We start from the raw sequence: 16,485 nt of genomic DNA, 5'->3' as shown, positions 1-16,485 counted from the left end.
AAGGATTCTTCAGTGGGCAGAACGCCATCTGCCGGCCATATCAGCAGTGTTCATTTCGGGCATTCTGAACTGGGAGGCGGACTATCTCAGTCGTCAGGACGTGCACACCGGAGAATGGAGCCTACATCCGGAGGTGTTTCAACTTCTCGTGGACAAGTGGGGTCTCCCAGATGTGGACCTGATGGCGTCTCGACACAATCACAGGGTTCCGGTCTTCGGAGCAAGGACAAGGGATCCTCAAGCAGAGTTCGTGGATGCTCTGTCAATCCCGTGGAACTTTCGGCTGCCGTATGTGTTCCCTCCGGTGTCCCTCCTGCCCAGAGTAATACGGAAGTTCAAGCAAGAAGGAGGAAACCTACTTCTAGTCGCTCCAGCGTGGCTGAGGTGGCACTGGTACTCCGATCTACAGGGCCTCTCGTTGGATCGTTCCCTTCTACTTCCACAATGACCAGACCTCGTTCAGGGCCCTTGTGTTTACCAGGATTTGGCCCGTCTGGCTTTGACGGCATGGCTCTTGAAGCTTCCGTCCTGAGGGCCAAGGGTTTTTCTGAGGCGGTCGTTCAAACTATGTTGAAGGCCCGTAAGCCAGCTTCTGCTCGGATATACCATACTTTACTTGGTGTGCGTCTCACAATCATGACGTTTTCAAGTTTAGTACGGCCACACTATTGGCCTTTCTACAGTAAGGCCTGGATTTAGGCCTGCATCTGGCCTCCCTCAAGGTTCACATCTCGGCCTGGTCAGTTTGGTTTCAGTGAAATATTGCTACCCTACCTTATGTCCATACATTCACTCAGGGTGTGCTGAGGATTCAGCCTCCTTATGTGCCACCTGTGGCCCCTTGGGATCTGTCGGTGGTTTTGGAGGCTTTGCAAAAGTCTCCGTTTGAGCCTCTTACCTCTGCTGACCTTAAGTGGCTTTTCCTTAAGGTGTTGTTTTTGCTAGCTGTTGCTTCAGCTAGAAGTGTCTCGGACTTGGGTGCCTTATCCTATAAGTCCCCCTATTTGATTTTTCACCATGACCGGGTGGTTCTTCGGACACGCCCAGGTTATTTACCCAAGGTGGTGTCTTCTTTTCACCTTAACCAGGATATTGTGGTTCTCCTGAGTTGTCTTCCAAAGAGCGGTCTTTGGATGTGGTACGGGCTCTCCGTATCTATGTGAAGAGAACTTCCTTCATTAGGAAATCCGATTCTCTTTTTGTGTTGTTTGGTTTTCACAAACGTGGCTGGCTTGCTTCTAAGCAGACATTGGCCAGATGGATTAGAATGGTGATTGCACATGCTTATGTACAGGCATAGGTTTGCGCAGGGGGGGTGCCTGGTGCGCACAGGCACCCCCTAATGTCTGGCACCCCGTTCTCACGTGCCTGAAGCAGCGATCGCCGAGCAGGCTGATTACTGTCCCCTCGGTCTACCCTGTCAGGACTACATTACTGACCGGACGCCTGGGTTAATCAAGGATGCCACCGGCCACCCGCCACATGCCCACCTCTCTCCTATGTTATGCCAACGCCAGACACTGATGAGGATCAGCATGCAGCCAGCGTTCCTCTTAGGAAGACAAATTCAAAACTGGCAGGCGGCCGGCAGCAGCATTGACACGTCACTCGTTTTTCCAGCAGCAGCAGTACTAGTCTGCGACTGTCAGTGTCAACGAGTGACTGACTTGTAAGTAAGCTGCTGCAGCTTGCAGGGGAAAGAGAGAGGCAGCCAGACCAGGCTGAGGAGGAGCAGTGTAATTGCAGTGAGTGCCATCAGGAGTGTTTGGTGCACACCACAACATCTGAAAATGTATCTGCTTTATTAGGATTGGCACAAGGGTGGATATTTTATATTGCGTTGACGTCAATAGATGGTGCTAACTCGCCCAAAAGGTGGTGCTAGACACACCCCTCCAGACGGTGCACCCCCTAATAAAATGTGCTGCGCTCGCCTATGAGTACAGGCTGGTCGTCCGGTTCCTGCTACCATCAAAGCCCATTCTACTCAGTCGGTTGGACCTTCTTGGGCTGCCCACCATGGTGCGACCCTTGAACAATTGTGCAAGGCGGCTACGTGGTCCTCGAGGAACACGTTTATTAGGTTCTATGCCTTTGATACTGCCGCTTCCCAGGATGCTTCCTTTGGGCGCCGGGTTCTTGTGCCCGCTACAGTGCGTCCCCTCCCATAAGGAACTGCTTTAGGACATCCCCGATGTTATTCCTTGTGGAGCCCAGTGTACCCCGCAGCAGAAAATGAGATTTATGGTAAGAAGTTACCGTTGTTAAATCTTTCTGTGAGGTACACTGGGCTCCACAAGGCGCCCACCCTGACGCACTTAGCTTTTTTGGGTTGTTATTGGCATAGCCGCTGACACCCTCTCATGTGGTGAGTGTGGTGTAATTGGCTATGAGCGGTTGTTGTCTCTGGTACCTGCTACTGCATTGGGCTGGTTAACTAAACTGAGCTCACTGGCATGGAGGCTGGGTTATAGAGGAGGCGGAGCTGTGCATCTTGGGAACAGTCTAAAGCTTTGAGCCTGTTGGTGCCTCGGATCAAGATCCTACTCTACACCCCGATGTTATTCCTTGTGGAACCCAGTGTACCTCGCAGAAAGAGATTTAACAATGATAAGTTCTTACCATAAATCTCGTTTTTTACAGGACATAAGATGTGTAGATTACTTTTTCTAGACATTTTGCTATGTAAAAGAGAACTTATATTAGACTATTCACTTCCTGTACCACTTCATAAAATGTTTCTTAACATTTTTCTCAACTTGAATTAATATGGTGCTTTTGGTTACTGCTATCGTCTTTCATTTACTTCAACTTTCCCGTCAGAGAACAGTTTTGTCCACTTACATTATTGCTGCGCATCGCAGTAATGCTATGCCGCGTCATGCAGTGCTCAGTGCACCCAGTGCATTCAGTGCTATGCATATAAGACGTGGGAGCTTGCTTATGCACGCTGCCAATATGCCGTGATGCACACACTAAACAGCCAAAATGTTAGGACACATCTGTATATTTGCTAAAATTTTCATATTGTGAGGAACTGAAAGCAGACAGTAAGGGATATGGCTACATATGCTTCTGCAATACTTGTGAAAATATAAAATATTACTTTATCCCCTAGCAAACTGGTGTGCACGTGCTGTGTAGCTAAAAGCATATAAAAACCGAATCCTTCATCAGACAACTTTTTATTATATCTTCATAACATTGGCATTCAGTGGGTTGTTGTTGTTTTTTTATTATTATTTATTTATTTATTTATTTATTTTGCTTGGTAAGGTTCTTTCACTTCTACAGGTTGAGTATCCCTTATCCAAAACGCTTGGGACCAGAGGTATTTTGGATATCGGATTTTTCCGTATTTTGGAATAATTGCATACCATAATAAGATATCATGGTGATGGGACCCAAATCTAAGCACAGAATGCATTTATGTTTCATATACACCTTATACACACAGCCTGAAGGTCATTTTAGCCAATATTTTTTAAAACTTTGTGCATTAAACAAAGTGTGTTTTTATTCACACAATTCAGTTATGTGTCATATACACCTTATACACACAGCCTGAAGGCCATTTAATACAATATTTTTAATAACTGAGTATTAAACAAAGTTTGTGTACATTGAGCCATCAAAAAACAAAAGTTTCACTATCTCACTCACTCAAAAAAGTCCGTATTTCGGAATATTCCGTATTTCGGAATATTTGGATATGGGATACTCAACCTGTATAGTGAAAACATGCAGTGTGAATGACTGTATGATAATGATAGTACATACTTTTTGTGTTTTATATAATTTGGGCAAATTACACACTTACCTTTTATTTCTTATTGTTAACTTTCCAGATAATAAAGGATGGGGAACCACACGCAGACTTGAACGAAGTAGCCAAACTTTTCAATATACACGAGGAATAAACGGTTTAAAAAATGTTGACATTTTATTCTAAAACTTCTTCAAAGGACTAGAATTGCCCCTTCGGACAAAAGCTAAGGTTTTAGTCCAAGCGATGTGACATTCAGAGCGTTGACGAAAACCTAAGAGAACATCACTTATGTGGAGAATCAACTTGGTCAAGACACTTTAAAGCAGAATATATATGCTCTATCCAGTTGCAATACTTGAAGAGGCATGGGAGAAAGAAGTTGTACATGTTATTCCTTAACTAAGGTCCTGTCTCTTTGAAGTAAAGTGCATAAAATGATGCTACATCTGTAATGCGTTTGGGTAAATATCCACAAAATACGCATACAAATTTATTTGTAAAGTGAAAAATTGTTAATTAAAGAACTGTTTTTAAAGTGGAACTGTGTCCCCCTGACACATTCATGGGCAAAAGTATTGGTGTCTTTGCTCTCTCTTAATATGCCAACATTTCTGGTAAATAGAAGTGCACGATTCTTTTAGAGAACCTTTGTTTTTGTTTCAGAACTTAATGCTCTATAGCCTTGTAAGTGTGAAACAACTAATTGAATTGAAAAGTGTCCACCTAGGGGAGTATCTAATTAGAGGTGAAACAATGCACTTTTTTCCGACGTTTCACGGAAATATTTTTACAGGCTTTCCTATTAGATTGCCTTAAAAATATACATTATCTCCTGAAAACGCACAGGTTCAGTGAAACCTTTGTGTTTTCGGTAGAAACAGCAGCTGTTCCCGGGGATTTGGGTAGGCGAAACAAGATCCCTGATAACCGCGGCAACCTGCAGTGTCCCTTGCCCGCCACAGCAGGCTGGGAATGCAGGGAGGGTACCACGGCCCGTGAGCCAGTACTCGGCGCTTCCCCCGGCAGTGGTCACACGAGGTACATCGCTGCACTGGGAGCTTTCAGGAGTTGGCACCCGGTGCAACAACAGGTAACCCCTGATATCGGGACTAATAGGATAGCCCCTGGTGGAACAATTAGCCCCGGTATATTACCAGGGCTAATTGAATATCCCCCTTAGACTTAATATTTGGTAGCACAGTCTTTGTTCAAACTAATTATCAACTGCTACTTTTTGTCCTGGGTGAGCTTCCTGCACCTCTCTATTGGCAGTTTGGCAAACACTATTCTATCTGATTGTTCCAGTTTTCCCAGATTTGAAGGGGTTCCACAATTGTAGTTTTCTGATCCTTCCACAGGTTTTCTCTGTTATTTGGATCTGGATAATTTGCTGGTCATTTCAGAAGTCCAGCATATTGTCTTGAACAATTCTTGAGTGAATTTTGAAGTGCTTGGTGTCACTGCTCTGCTGACAGACCCATGACCTTCAACGGAAGCAGAGCTTTCTGACTCTGGGTTCAGCAGTCTCTGAATTTCACGATGTCATGCACACATTGTAGGCAATCAGTGCCAGATGCAGCACTAAAACATCAGTGAGCCTCCACTTTTGACTGTAGGGAAGGTAATCTTTGAAAGTTTTATTTTGTTTTCTGTAAACCTATGGCTTAGGTATTTTTTTTAATAAAAAACAAACAAATTTGCTCTCATCCATTGGACATCCCCCCAGATGTCTTTTGACTTGTTCATATGTATTTTCACAAGACTTCAGTTTGCTTTTCTATGTCTCTCTTGGCAGTGGAGCAATTCTGGACATCCTACCACGTTTTCAATGAGTTGGCGATGGACAGTGCAAGTTTAAATAGTTGCATTTTGTGACTGAAGGTCAGCTTGAATCTGTTTGTCTAGATGTGAAGAAAGTACCATGATCAACTGACAATCTTGCACTACGATATTCATTCAAATGTTTGACGTCTTCCCACCTCCAAGGTAGTTAGGTTCACTGCCATGGGACTTAAAATTCCATAGAACATTCCATACACTGGAAAAGAAAACATGAAGGTTTTGAGATTTTCCAGTCTTCTGCCGCCTCATACAGATGTGACTTTATTTTCTTCATGTTAGTAGTTACCATATTACACACCTATTGTAGAGCACCAGCATCAGAAAAACAAAATCGCATTTGTCCGTAGTCCTGATTCCTTGAAATAAAGGCATATAAGGGATTCTAATTTCATACCCCAAGTAGTATTTAGAGCAACACATGGTAACAATGGCATAGATTCTAAAGGAGAAAAAGCCATTAACTAAAGCGCTAATAGGAGACATGCTATCTCTCTCATAAAGAAGTATTGATCTAAAAAGAAATACAAAGACTGTGTCACTTTAGCTAGTGTGTGCAATTACCCTAAATGGGTTCTTCCTCAGTAATTGTTGGTGTTTGGAAATGACCTCTCCGCATAAATCATCCTAATGGGAAAAAAGGAGATCCATGCGGTGAAACGGAGATCCCTTTGTGACTACTCACCTCTAAGTGAGATACATGCCTGTTTATTCCTTTTTTATGTGAGTGTAATTACTTATATTTAATTGAGGAGAAAAAACAGTATTGCTTTATTTCTTTTCTTTCCCTTTTGGGTATTATCCTGAGATCTAGATTAATTATCTCTAACAAGGACATGATTGAAAGAAACCTGGTGAAACCTCTAGGATTCATAATGAACTGCTCGATAACTACAGGAAAGTCATCTATATTGCTTTGAGGGGTTTAGATTCCTCATTTCCTATCTGTGTCTACATGTAATTCTATCTAGCGCCTATTGTAGCCTCCACTTTTGTTTCTAACACTTGCAGATGGCACAAAATGCAGCTGCCAGACTATTAAACAACCAGCCCCGTTCCAGCCACATAACACTCATTTCTCTGACGTCCTAGTGGATGCTGGGAACTCCGTAAGGACCATGGGGAATAGTGGCTCCGCAGGAGACTGGGCACAAAAGTAAAGCTTTAGGACTACCTGGTGTGCACTGGCTCCTCCCCCTATGACCCTCCTCCAAGCCTCAGTTAGATTTTTGTGCCCGGCCGAGAAGGGTGCACACTAGGGGCTCTCCTGAGCTTCTTAGTGAAAGTTTAGTTTTAGGTTTTTTATTTTCAGTGAGACCTGCTGGCAACAGGCTCACTGCATCGAGGGACTAAGGGGAGAAGAAGCGAACTCACCTGCGTGCAGAGTGGATTGGGCTTCTTAGGCTACTGGACACCATTAGCTCCAGAGGGATCGAACACAGGCCCAGCCTCGGAGCTCGGTCCCAGAGCCGCGCCGCCGGCCCCCTTACAGAGCCAGAAGCAAGAAGAGGTCCGGAAAAATCGGCGGCAGAAGACATCAGTCTTCAACAAGGTAGCGCACAGCACTGCAGCTGTGCGCCATTGTTACTCAGGCACACTTCGGTCACTGAGGGTGCAGGGCGCTAGGGGGGGGCGCCCTGAGCAGCAATGTAAACACCTTGGCTGGCATAAATACACCACATATAACCCCCAGGGCTATATGGATGTATTTTAATCCCTGCCAGAACTCACCAAAAAGCGGGAGAAAAGGCCGCCGAGAAGGGGGCGGAGCCTATCTCCTCAGCACACGGGCGCCATTTTCCATCACAGCTCCGCTGGAAGGACGTCTCCCTGACTCTCCCCTGCAGTCCTGCACTACAGAAAAGGGTAAAAAAGAGAGGGGGGCACTAATTTGGCGCAGTTTTAATACTAACAGCAGCTATAAAGGGAAAAGCACATTTTATAGTGGTATTCCTGTCTATATATAGCACTCTGGTGTGTGCTGGCATACTCTCCCTCTGTCTCCCCAAAGGGCTAGTGGGGTCCTGTCCTCTATCAGAGCATTCCCTGTGTGTGTGCGGTGTGTCGGTACGATTGTGTCGACATGTTTGAGGAGGAAAATGAGATGGAGGCGGAGCAATTGCCTATTATAGAGTTGTCACCCCCTAGGGAGTCGACACCTGAGTGGCTGAGCTTATGGAAGGAATTGCGTGACAGTGTCAGTTCTTTACGAAAGACAGTTGACGACATGAGACAGCCGGCTACTCAGCTTGTGCCTGTCCAGGGGTCTCAAACGCCATCAGGGGCTTTAAAACGCCCGTTACCTCAAATGGCAGACACAGACACGGATACTGACTCCAGTGTCGATGATGAGGAGACAAACGTGACTTCCAGTAGGGCCACACGTTACATGATTGCAGCAATGAAAAATGTATTGCATATCTCTGATAATACAAGTACCACTAAAAAGGGTATTATGTTTGGTGAGAAAAAACTGCCTGTAGTTTTTCCTGTATCCGAGGAATTAAATGAAGTGTGTGATGAGGCGTGGGTTTCCCCCGATAAAAAACTGATAATTCCTAAAAGGTTATTGACATCATACCCTTTCCCGCCAGAGGATAGCTCACGTTGGGAAACACCCCCTAGGGTGGATAAAGCGCTCACACGCTTGTCTAAACAGGTAGCACTACCCTCTCCTGATACGGCCGCCCTAAAGGAACCTGCCGATAGAAAGCAGGAGAATATCCTAAAATGTATATACACTCACACGGGTGTTATACTGCGACCAGCAATCGCCTCAGCCTGGATGTGCAGTGCGGGCGTGGCGTGGTCGGATTCCCTGACTGAAAATATTGATACCCTAGATAGGGACAGTATATTACTGACTATAGAGCATTTGAAAGATGCATTTTTATATATGCGTGATGCACAGAGGGATATTTGCCGACTGGCATCAAGAGTTAGCGCGCTGTCCATTTCTGCAAGAAGAGGTTTATGGACGAGGCAGTGGTCAGGTGATGCGGATTCTAAAAGGCACATGGAAGTATTGCCTTATAAGGGGAAGGAGTTATTTGGGGTAGGTCTATCAGACCTGGTAGCCACGGCAACTGCTGGAAAATCCACATTTTTACCCCAGGTAGCTTCTCAACCTAAGAAGACGCCGTATTATCAGGCGCAGTCCTTTCGGCCCCATAAGGGCAAGCGGGCAAAAGGCGCCTCATTTCTGCCCCGTGGCAGAGGGAGAGGAAAAAGGCTGCAGCAAACAGCCAGTTCCCAGGAACAAAAGCCCTCTCCCGCCTCCGCAAAGTCCTCAGCATGACGCTGGGGCTTTACAAGCGGACTCAGGCACGGTGGGGGCCCGTCTCAAGAAATTCGAGACGTCTCCCCCTCGCCGTTTCATAAAGTCTGCTTTACCGACGTCTCCCTCAGACAGGGAGGCAGTATTGCAAGCCATTCACAGGCTGTATTCCCAGCAGGTGATAATCAAGGTACCCCTCCTGCAACAGGGAAAGGGGTACTATTCCACACTATTTGTGGTACCGAAGCCGGACGGCTCGGTGAGACCAATTTTAAATCTAAAATCCTTGAACACTTACATACAAAGGTTCAAATTCAAGATGGAGTCACTCAGAGCAGTGATTGCAAACCTGGAACAAGGGTACCTCAGGTTTGTGGTACAGAACTGTCACTATCAGTTTCAGACGCTGCCGTTTGGATTGTCCACGGCACCCCGGGTCTTTACCAAGGTAATGGCCGAAATGATGATACTCCTTCGAAAGAAGGGAGTTTTAGTTATCCCTTACTTGGACGATTTCCTGATAAGGGCAAGATCCAGGGAACAGTTGGAAGTCGGGGTAGCACTATCTCAGATAGTGCTGCGGCAGCACGGTTGGATTCTCAATATTCCAAAATCGCAGCTAATCCCGACGACACGCCTTCTATTCCTAGGGATGATCCTGGACACAGTCCAGAAAAAGGTGTTTTCTCCCGGAGGAGAAAGCCAGGGAGTTATCCGAACTAGTCAGAAACCTCCTAAAGCTAGGCCAAGTGTCAGTGCATCAGTGCACAAGGGTCCTGGGAAAAAATGGTGGCTTCCTACGAAGCAATTCCATTTGGCAGATTCCACGCAAGAACTTTCCAGTGGGACCTGCTGGACAAATGGTCCGGATCGCATCTTCAGATGCATCAGCGGATAACCCTGTCACCAAAGACAAGGGTGTCTCTCCTGTGGTGGTTGCAGAGTGCTCATCTTCTAGAGGGCCGCAGATTCGGCATTCAGGACTGGGTCCTGGTGACCACGGATGCCAGCCTGCGAGGCTGGGGAGCAGTCACACAGGGAAGAAATTTCCAGGGCTTGTGGTCAAGCCTGGAGACATCACTTCACATAAATATTTTGGAGCTAAGGGCCATTTACAATGCCCTAAGCCAAGCAAGACCTCTGCTTCAAGGTCAGCCGGTGCTGATCCAGTCGGACAACATCACGGCAGTCGCCCACGTAAACAGACAGGGCGGCACAAGAAGCAGGAGGGCAATGGCAGAAGCTGCAAGGATTTTTCGCTGGGCGGAAAATCATGTGATAGCATTGTCAGCAGTGTTCATTCCGGGAGTGGACAACTGGGAAGCAGACTTCCTCAGCAGGCACGACCTCCACCCGGGAGAGTGGGGACTTCACCCAGAAGTCTTCCACATGATTGTAAACCATTGGGAAAAACCAAAGGTGGACATGATGGCGTCCCGCCTAAACAAAAAATTGGACAGGTATTGCGCCAGGTCAAGGGACCCTCAGGCAATAGCTGTGGACGCTCTGGTAACACCGTGGGTGTACCAGTCAGTGTATGTGTTCCCTCCTCTTCCTCTCATACCAAAAGTACTGAGAATTATAAGACGGAGGGGAGTAAGAACTATACTCGTGGCTCCGTATTGGCCAAGAAGGACTTGGCACCCGGAACTTCAAGAGATGCTCACGGAGGACCCGTGGCCTCTACCTCTAAGAAGGGACCTGCTCCAGCAAGGACCCTGTCTATTCCAAGACTTACCGCGGCTGCGTTTGACGGCAGGGCGGTTGAACGCCGGATCCTGAAGGAAAAAGGCATTCCGGATGAAGTCATCCCTACCCTGATCAAGCCAGGAAGGATGTAACCGCAAAGCATTATCACCGCATTTGGCGAAAATATGTTGCGTGGTGCGAGGCCAGTAAGGCCCCGATGGAGGAATTTCAACTAGGTCGATTCCTGCATTTCCTGTAAACAGGAGTGTCTATGGGCCTAAAATTGGGGTCCATTAAGGTTCAAATTTCGGCCCGGTCAATTTTCTTCCAGAAAGAACTAGCTTCAGTTCCTGAAGTTCAGACGTTTGTAAAAGGGGTACTGCATATACAGCCTCCTTTTGTGCCTCCAGTGGCACCTTGGGATCTCAATGTAGTTTTGGGGTTCCTAAAGTCACATTGGTTGAACCACTTGAATCTGTGGAGTTAAAATATCTCACATGGAAAGTGGTCATGTTGTTGGCCCTGGCCTCGGCCAGGCGCGTGTCAGAATTGGCGGGCTTTATCCTGTAAAAGCCCTTATCTGATCTTCCATTCAGACAGGGCGGAATTGAGGACTCGTCCTCATTTTCTCCCTAAGGTGTTTTCAGTGTTTCATCTGAACCAACCTATTGTGGTACCTGCGGCTACTAGTGACTTGGAGGACTCCAAGTTGTTGGACGTAGTCAGGGCCTTGAAAATATGTTTCCAGGACGGCTGGAGTCAGGAAATCTGACTCGCTGTTTATCCTGTATGCACCCAACAAGCTGGGTGCTCCTGCTTCTAAGCAGACTATTGCTCGTTGGATTTGTAGTACAATTCAGCTTGCACATTCTGTGGCAGGCCTGCCACAGCCAAAATCTGTAAAAGCCCATTCCACAAGGAAGGTGGGCTCATCTTGGGCGGCTGCCCGAGGGGTCTCGGCGTTACGACTTTGCCGAGCAGCTACTTGGACAGGGGCAAACACGTTTGCTAAATTCTACAAATTTGATACCCTGGCTGAGGAGGACCTGGAGTTCTCTCATTCGGTGCTGCAGAGTCATCCGCACTCTCCCGCCCGTTTGGGAGCTTTGGTATAATCCCCATGGTCCTTACGGAGTTCCCAGCATCCACTAGGACGTCAGAGAAAATAAGATTTTACTCACCGGTAAATCTATTTCTCGTAGTCCGTAGTGGATGCTGGGCGCCCATCCCAAGTGCGGATTGTCTGCAATACTTGTACATAGTTATTGTTACAAAAATCGGGGTATTATTGTTGTGAGCCATCTTTCCAGAGGCTCCTCTGTTATCATGCTGTTAACTGGGTTCAGATCACAGGTTATACGGTGTGATTGGTGTGGCTGGTATGAGTCTTACCCGGGATTCAAAATCCTTCCTTATTGTGTACGCTCGTCCGGGCACAGTATCCTAACTGAGGCTTGGAGGAGGGTCATAGGGGAGGAGCCAGTGCACACCAGGTAGTCCTAAAGCTTTACTTTTGTGCCCAGTCTCCTGCGGAGCCGCTATTCCCCATGGTCCTTACGGAGTTCCCAGCATCCACTACGGACTACGAGAAATAGAATTATCGGTAAGTAAATTCTTATTTTTCTACTGCCTTCATTGGCAACATATAAGATGGCGCATCGTTTTTAAGATTGGCTTACTAATTTTCGAAGCCCTACATGACCAGGGCCTTAAGCACTTGAAGCAGTTTCTGATTCCATACTCCGCCCTTGATTACTGCGATCTGTAGATTAACTATTAACAGTAACTAGAATCTCCCTGAATTCATCTGGGCGTCGAGCTTTTCAGCTTTGTGGCTCTGAATCTATGGAACTCTCTTCCCCGCACAGTTCGAGAAGACTTACCTACAGATGTAGCCACGCTCATTGTGGCTACATCTTGCCACGATTGCTTGCCTAGCTGTGGCGAGAGTGTCCGTTTAGCGCAGATGTAGCCACGATGAACATGGCTACATCCTTATTTACTAGAGCATTTCACTAATATCTATTGTTAAGCTGGCTTTGTATTTTGTGCTGTAAAGGCACATGTAAAGCACTTTGAGTCCTATTAGGAGAAAAGTGCTATTATAATAATAATATTATCATCATCATCATCAATAACTACAAGGCAGTTTTAAGTTGATGATATAGAAACCACCTAGATGCAAACAATTTGTAAATATAATTTGTAGTAGGAACATCCAACTGATCAATTTAAATATCCTATTTGTTATAATATTGCAATACACATTTATTGGCAAGCTGCTCAATCAGATTGTGATACTCAAGTGGTAAAAGGGAGGGGTAATTCTGAGTAAGAAAACATTTTTCTCTTACGTCCTAGAGGATGCTGGGGACTCCAAAAGGACCATGGGGTGTAGACGGGATCCGCAGGAGCTTGGACACACTAAAAAGACTTCGACTGGGTGTGAACTGGCTCCTCCCTCTATGCCCCTCCCCCAGACCTTAGTTAGACTTTGTGCCCAGGAGTGACTGGACACACACTAGGGGAGCTCTACTGAGTTTCTCTAGAAAGACTTTTGTTAGGCTTTTTATTTTCAGGGAGACCTGCTGGTTACAGGCTCCCTGCATCGTGTGAGTGAGGGGAGAGAAGCAGACCTACTTCTTCTTAGTTCAAGGGCTCTGCTTCTTAGGCTACTGGACACCATTAGCTACAGAGGGTTCGATCACTTGGTTTGCCTAGCTGCTTGTTCCCGGAGCCGCACCGTCACCCCCCTCACAGAAGCCAGAAGAAAGAAGCCGGGTGAGTATTAGAAGAACCGAAGACTTCAGTGACGGCAGAAGACTTCAGTAACGAGGTCCAGTGCAGCGGTAGCGCTGCGCTCCATGCTCCCACACACATCACCAACGGCACTCGCAGGGCACTGGGGGCGAGCACCCTGGGCAGCAGTTACTGAGGTCATCCAGTCTGGCTAAAGGCATATTCGGTGCCCGGGCACCGTATATAATACCCCTGCCAGTATACTTTTTCAAATTTGAGTGGGTCTGAAGCTCGCCGGGAGGGGGGGGGGGGGGCTTAGCCGCACAGCTCACCAGCGCCATTTTCTTCTCTTCACAACCGATGCAGTGACGCTGGCCCGGGACCTCCATGCTCCTCACAAGTAAAAGGGAGCAAAACGGGGGGGGGGGGGGGGGCACAGATAAATTGGTGCTTTTTTGATTTTCAGTGCTACTGATATATATTGTACTTGTGTAGTATATAGGCGCTGGGGTCTGGGCTGGCATACGCCCTATGTGTTTCTCCAGGCTTCCCTGTAGGCTGTCCCCTTTATTGGCCAGTGTGAGTGTGGGGGTGTCGGTACTACGTGTCGGCATGTCTGAGGCTGAGTGTTCCTCCCCGGAGGAGGTTACTGGGGGTGCAGAAAAGGGGCTGGAGATGGCTCTGTCGACACAGCCGACTGCTGATTGGGTTACTATGTTAAGTACATTTATTGCTAATGTGGCTTTATTGTCTAAGAGGCTTGATAAATCTGATTCTCAGACTCAAACATGGAGAAAATCCATGGAAGATGCTTTGGCTCAGGTGCATACAAAAACATTCATTTACCCAGATGGAAGATACAGATGCCGACACGGAATCGGATTCCGACGTCGACTTTAATGAGGCTACTTTACACCCAAGGGTTGTTAAGAGTATTCAGTACATGATTGTAGCTATTAAAGATGTTTACATTTCTCTGACGAACCTACTGTTCAGGAAACAAGGGTTTGCCTCTTTAAAGGGAAAAAACCTGAGGTGAAGTTTCCCCCCTCTTATGAAATGAATGCTCTTTGTGAAAAAGCTTGGGAGTCGCCGGACAAGAGGTGGCAGATTCCCAAGAGAATTTTTATGGCGTATCCTTTCCCCTATGATGACAGGGAAAAATGGGAGTCGTCTCCGAATGTCGACAAGGCTCTATCCCGTTTGTCCAAAAAGGTGGCGCTTCCGTCCCCTGACACGGCTGCTCTCAAGGATCCGGCAGATCGCAAGCTGGAGACGTCCTTGAAGGCCATTTTCGTTAATACTGGTGCATTGCTCAGACCTGCTGTGGCGTCGGCATGGGTGAGTAGTGCTATTGCTAAATGGGCTGATAATTTAGCTTCTGATATGGATAACCTTGATAAAGATAATATTCTTTTGACTCTTGGTTATATCAAGGACGCTGCAGATTACCTAAAGGATGCGGCGAGAGATGTTGGCCTCTTGGGATCAAGAGCCAATGCCATGGCGGTCTCGGCCAGGAGGGCGCTGTGGATCTATCAATAGAATGCTGATGCCGACTCCAAGAAAAATATGGAATCTCTCCCCTTCAAAGGTAGTGTCTTGTTTGGTGACTGCCTGGCTGACCTGGTGTCTACCGCTACTGCGGGTAAGTCATCTTTTCTTCCTTATGTTCCCGCACAACAGAAAAAGGGGCCCCATCAACAGATGCAGTCCTTTCGGCCTAATAAATGCAAACGATGTAGGGGCTCGTCCTTCCTTGCTTCGAAGGGTAGATGAAGGGTAAAGCAGTCGCCTGCAGGTTCAGGCACCCAGGAACAAAAGTCCTCCCCCGCCTCTACCAAGTCCACTGCATGACCCTGGGGCTCCCCTGCGGGAGTCCGTGCTGGTGGGGGGCCGTCTTCGAATCCTCAGTCAGGTCTGGTTTCAGTCGGCCCTGGATCCTTGGGTCTTAGACATAGTGTCCCAAGGGTACAAGCTGGAGTTTCAGGAGATGCCCCCCCCCCTTGCCGCTTTTTCGTATCTGCCTTGCCAGTTTCTCTTCCAGAAAGAGAAGTCGTAAATGCTGCAATACAAAAGTTGTGTCAACAGAGGGTCATTGTTCCCGTTCCCCCGTCTCAACGGGGAAAAGGGTTCTATTCGAGCCTCTTTGTCGTACCGAAGCCGGACGGTTCGGTCAGACCGATTCTGAACCTAAAATCCCTCAATCCATACTTGAAAACTTTCAATTTCAAGATGGAATCTCTTCGAGCTGTGATCTCCAGCCTAGAAGGGGGGGGGGGGGATTTTATGGTGTCAGTCGACATAAAAGATGCCTACTTCCACGTTCCGATTTATCCTCCGCATCAGGCCTTCCTGAGATTTGCGGTGCAGGATTGCCATTACCAATTTCAGACGTTTGGGATTTCCATGGCCCCGAGGGCTTTCACCAAGGTTATGGCAGAAATGATGGTACTCCTTCGCAAGCGAGGCGTCACAATTATCCCGTACTTGGACGATCTCTTAATAAGGCGAGGTCACAGGAACAATTGTTAAAGAATGTGGAACTCTCCCTGACTGTTCTGCAACATCACGGTTGGATTTTAAATTTGCCAAAGTCTCAGTTAATTCCGACAACTCGGCTGCCCTTCCTGGGCATGATCCTAGACACAAAGCTTCAGAGAGTTTTTCTTTCCGGAGGACAAAGCTCTAGAAATACAGACCATGGTCAAGGAGCTTTTGAGACCGACAAGAGTGTCGATTCATCAATGCACTCGAGTGCTAGGGAAGATGGTGGCGGCTTACGAGGCCATTCCGTTTGTCAGGTTTCATGCCAGAGTGTTTCAGTGGGACCTGCTGGACAAATGGTCTGAGTCTCACCAACACATGCACCGGAAAATAAGACTATCTTCCAGGGCCAGGATCTCTCTCCTGTGGTGGCTGCAAAGCTCTCACCTTCTAGAGGGACGCCGTTTCGGAATCCAGGACTGGGTCCTACTGACCACGGATGCAAGTCTCCGAGGCTGTGGCGCAGTCGCGCAGGGAAGAAGTTTCCAGGGAAAATGGTCAAGCCAGGAATCTTCTCTCCACATAAATGTTCTCAAGTTAAGAGCCATTTACAATGGCCTCCTGCAAGCGAAGAGTTTTCTTCAGGGTCTTCCTGTCCTGATCCAGTCGGACAACATCACAGCGG

General features: G+C 47.2%; 1 protein-coding gene across 1 annotated transcript in view; it reads left to right on the top strand.

The window, feature by feature from the left end:
- AIFM1 (apoptosis inducing factor mitochondria associated 1) overlaps window positions 1–4,310 on the top strand; it is a 232,204-nt gene extending 227,894 nt beyond the window's left edge. The window contains exon 17 of the mRNA XM_063958536.1: window positions 3,849–4,310. Within this exon, the coding sequence (XP_063814606.1) occupies window positions 3,849–3,920 (72 nt within the window). The 3' untranslated portion in view covers window positions 3,921–4,310. The remainder of the gene's footprint in view (window positions 1–3,848) is intronic.
- Window positions 4,311–16,485: the final 12,175 nt, after the last annotated feature.

The sequence above is a fragment of the Pseudophryne corroboree genome, chromosome 3 (genome assembly GCF_028390025.1).
Source record: "Pseudophryne corroboree isolate aPseCor3 chromosome 3, aPseCor3.hap2, whole genome shotgun sequence".
Classification (NCBI taxonomy): Eukaryota; Metazoa; Chordata; class Amphibia; order Anura; family Myobatrachidae; genus Pseudophryne; species Pseudophryne corroboree.
Note: the sequence above shows the minus strand (reverse complement) of the source record. Positions and strands in the feature narration are given on the sequence as shown.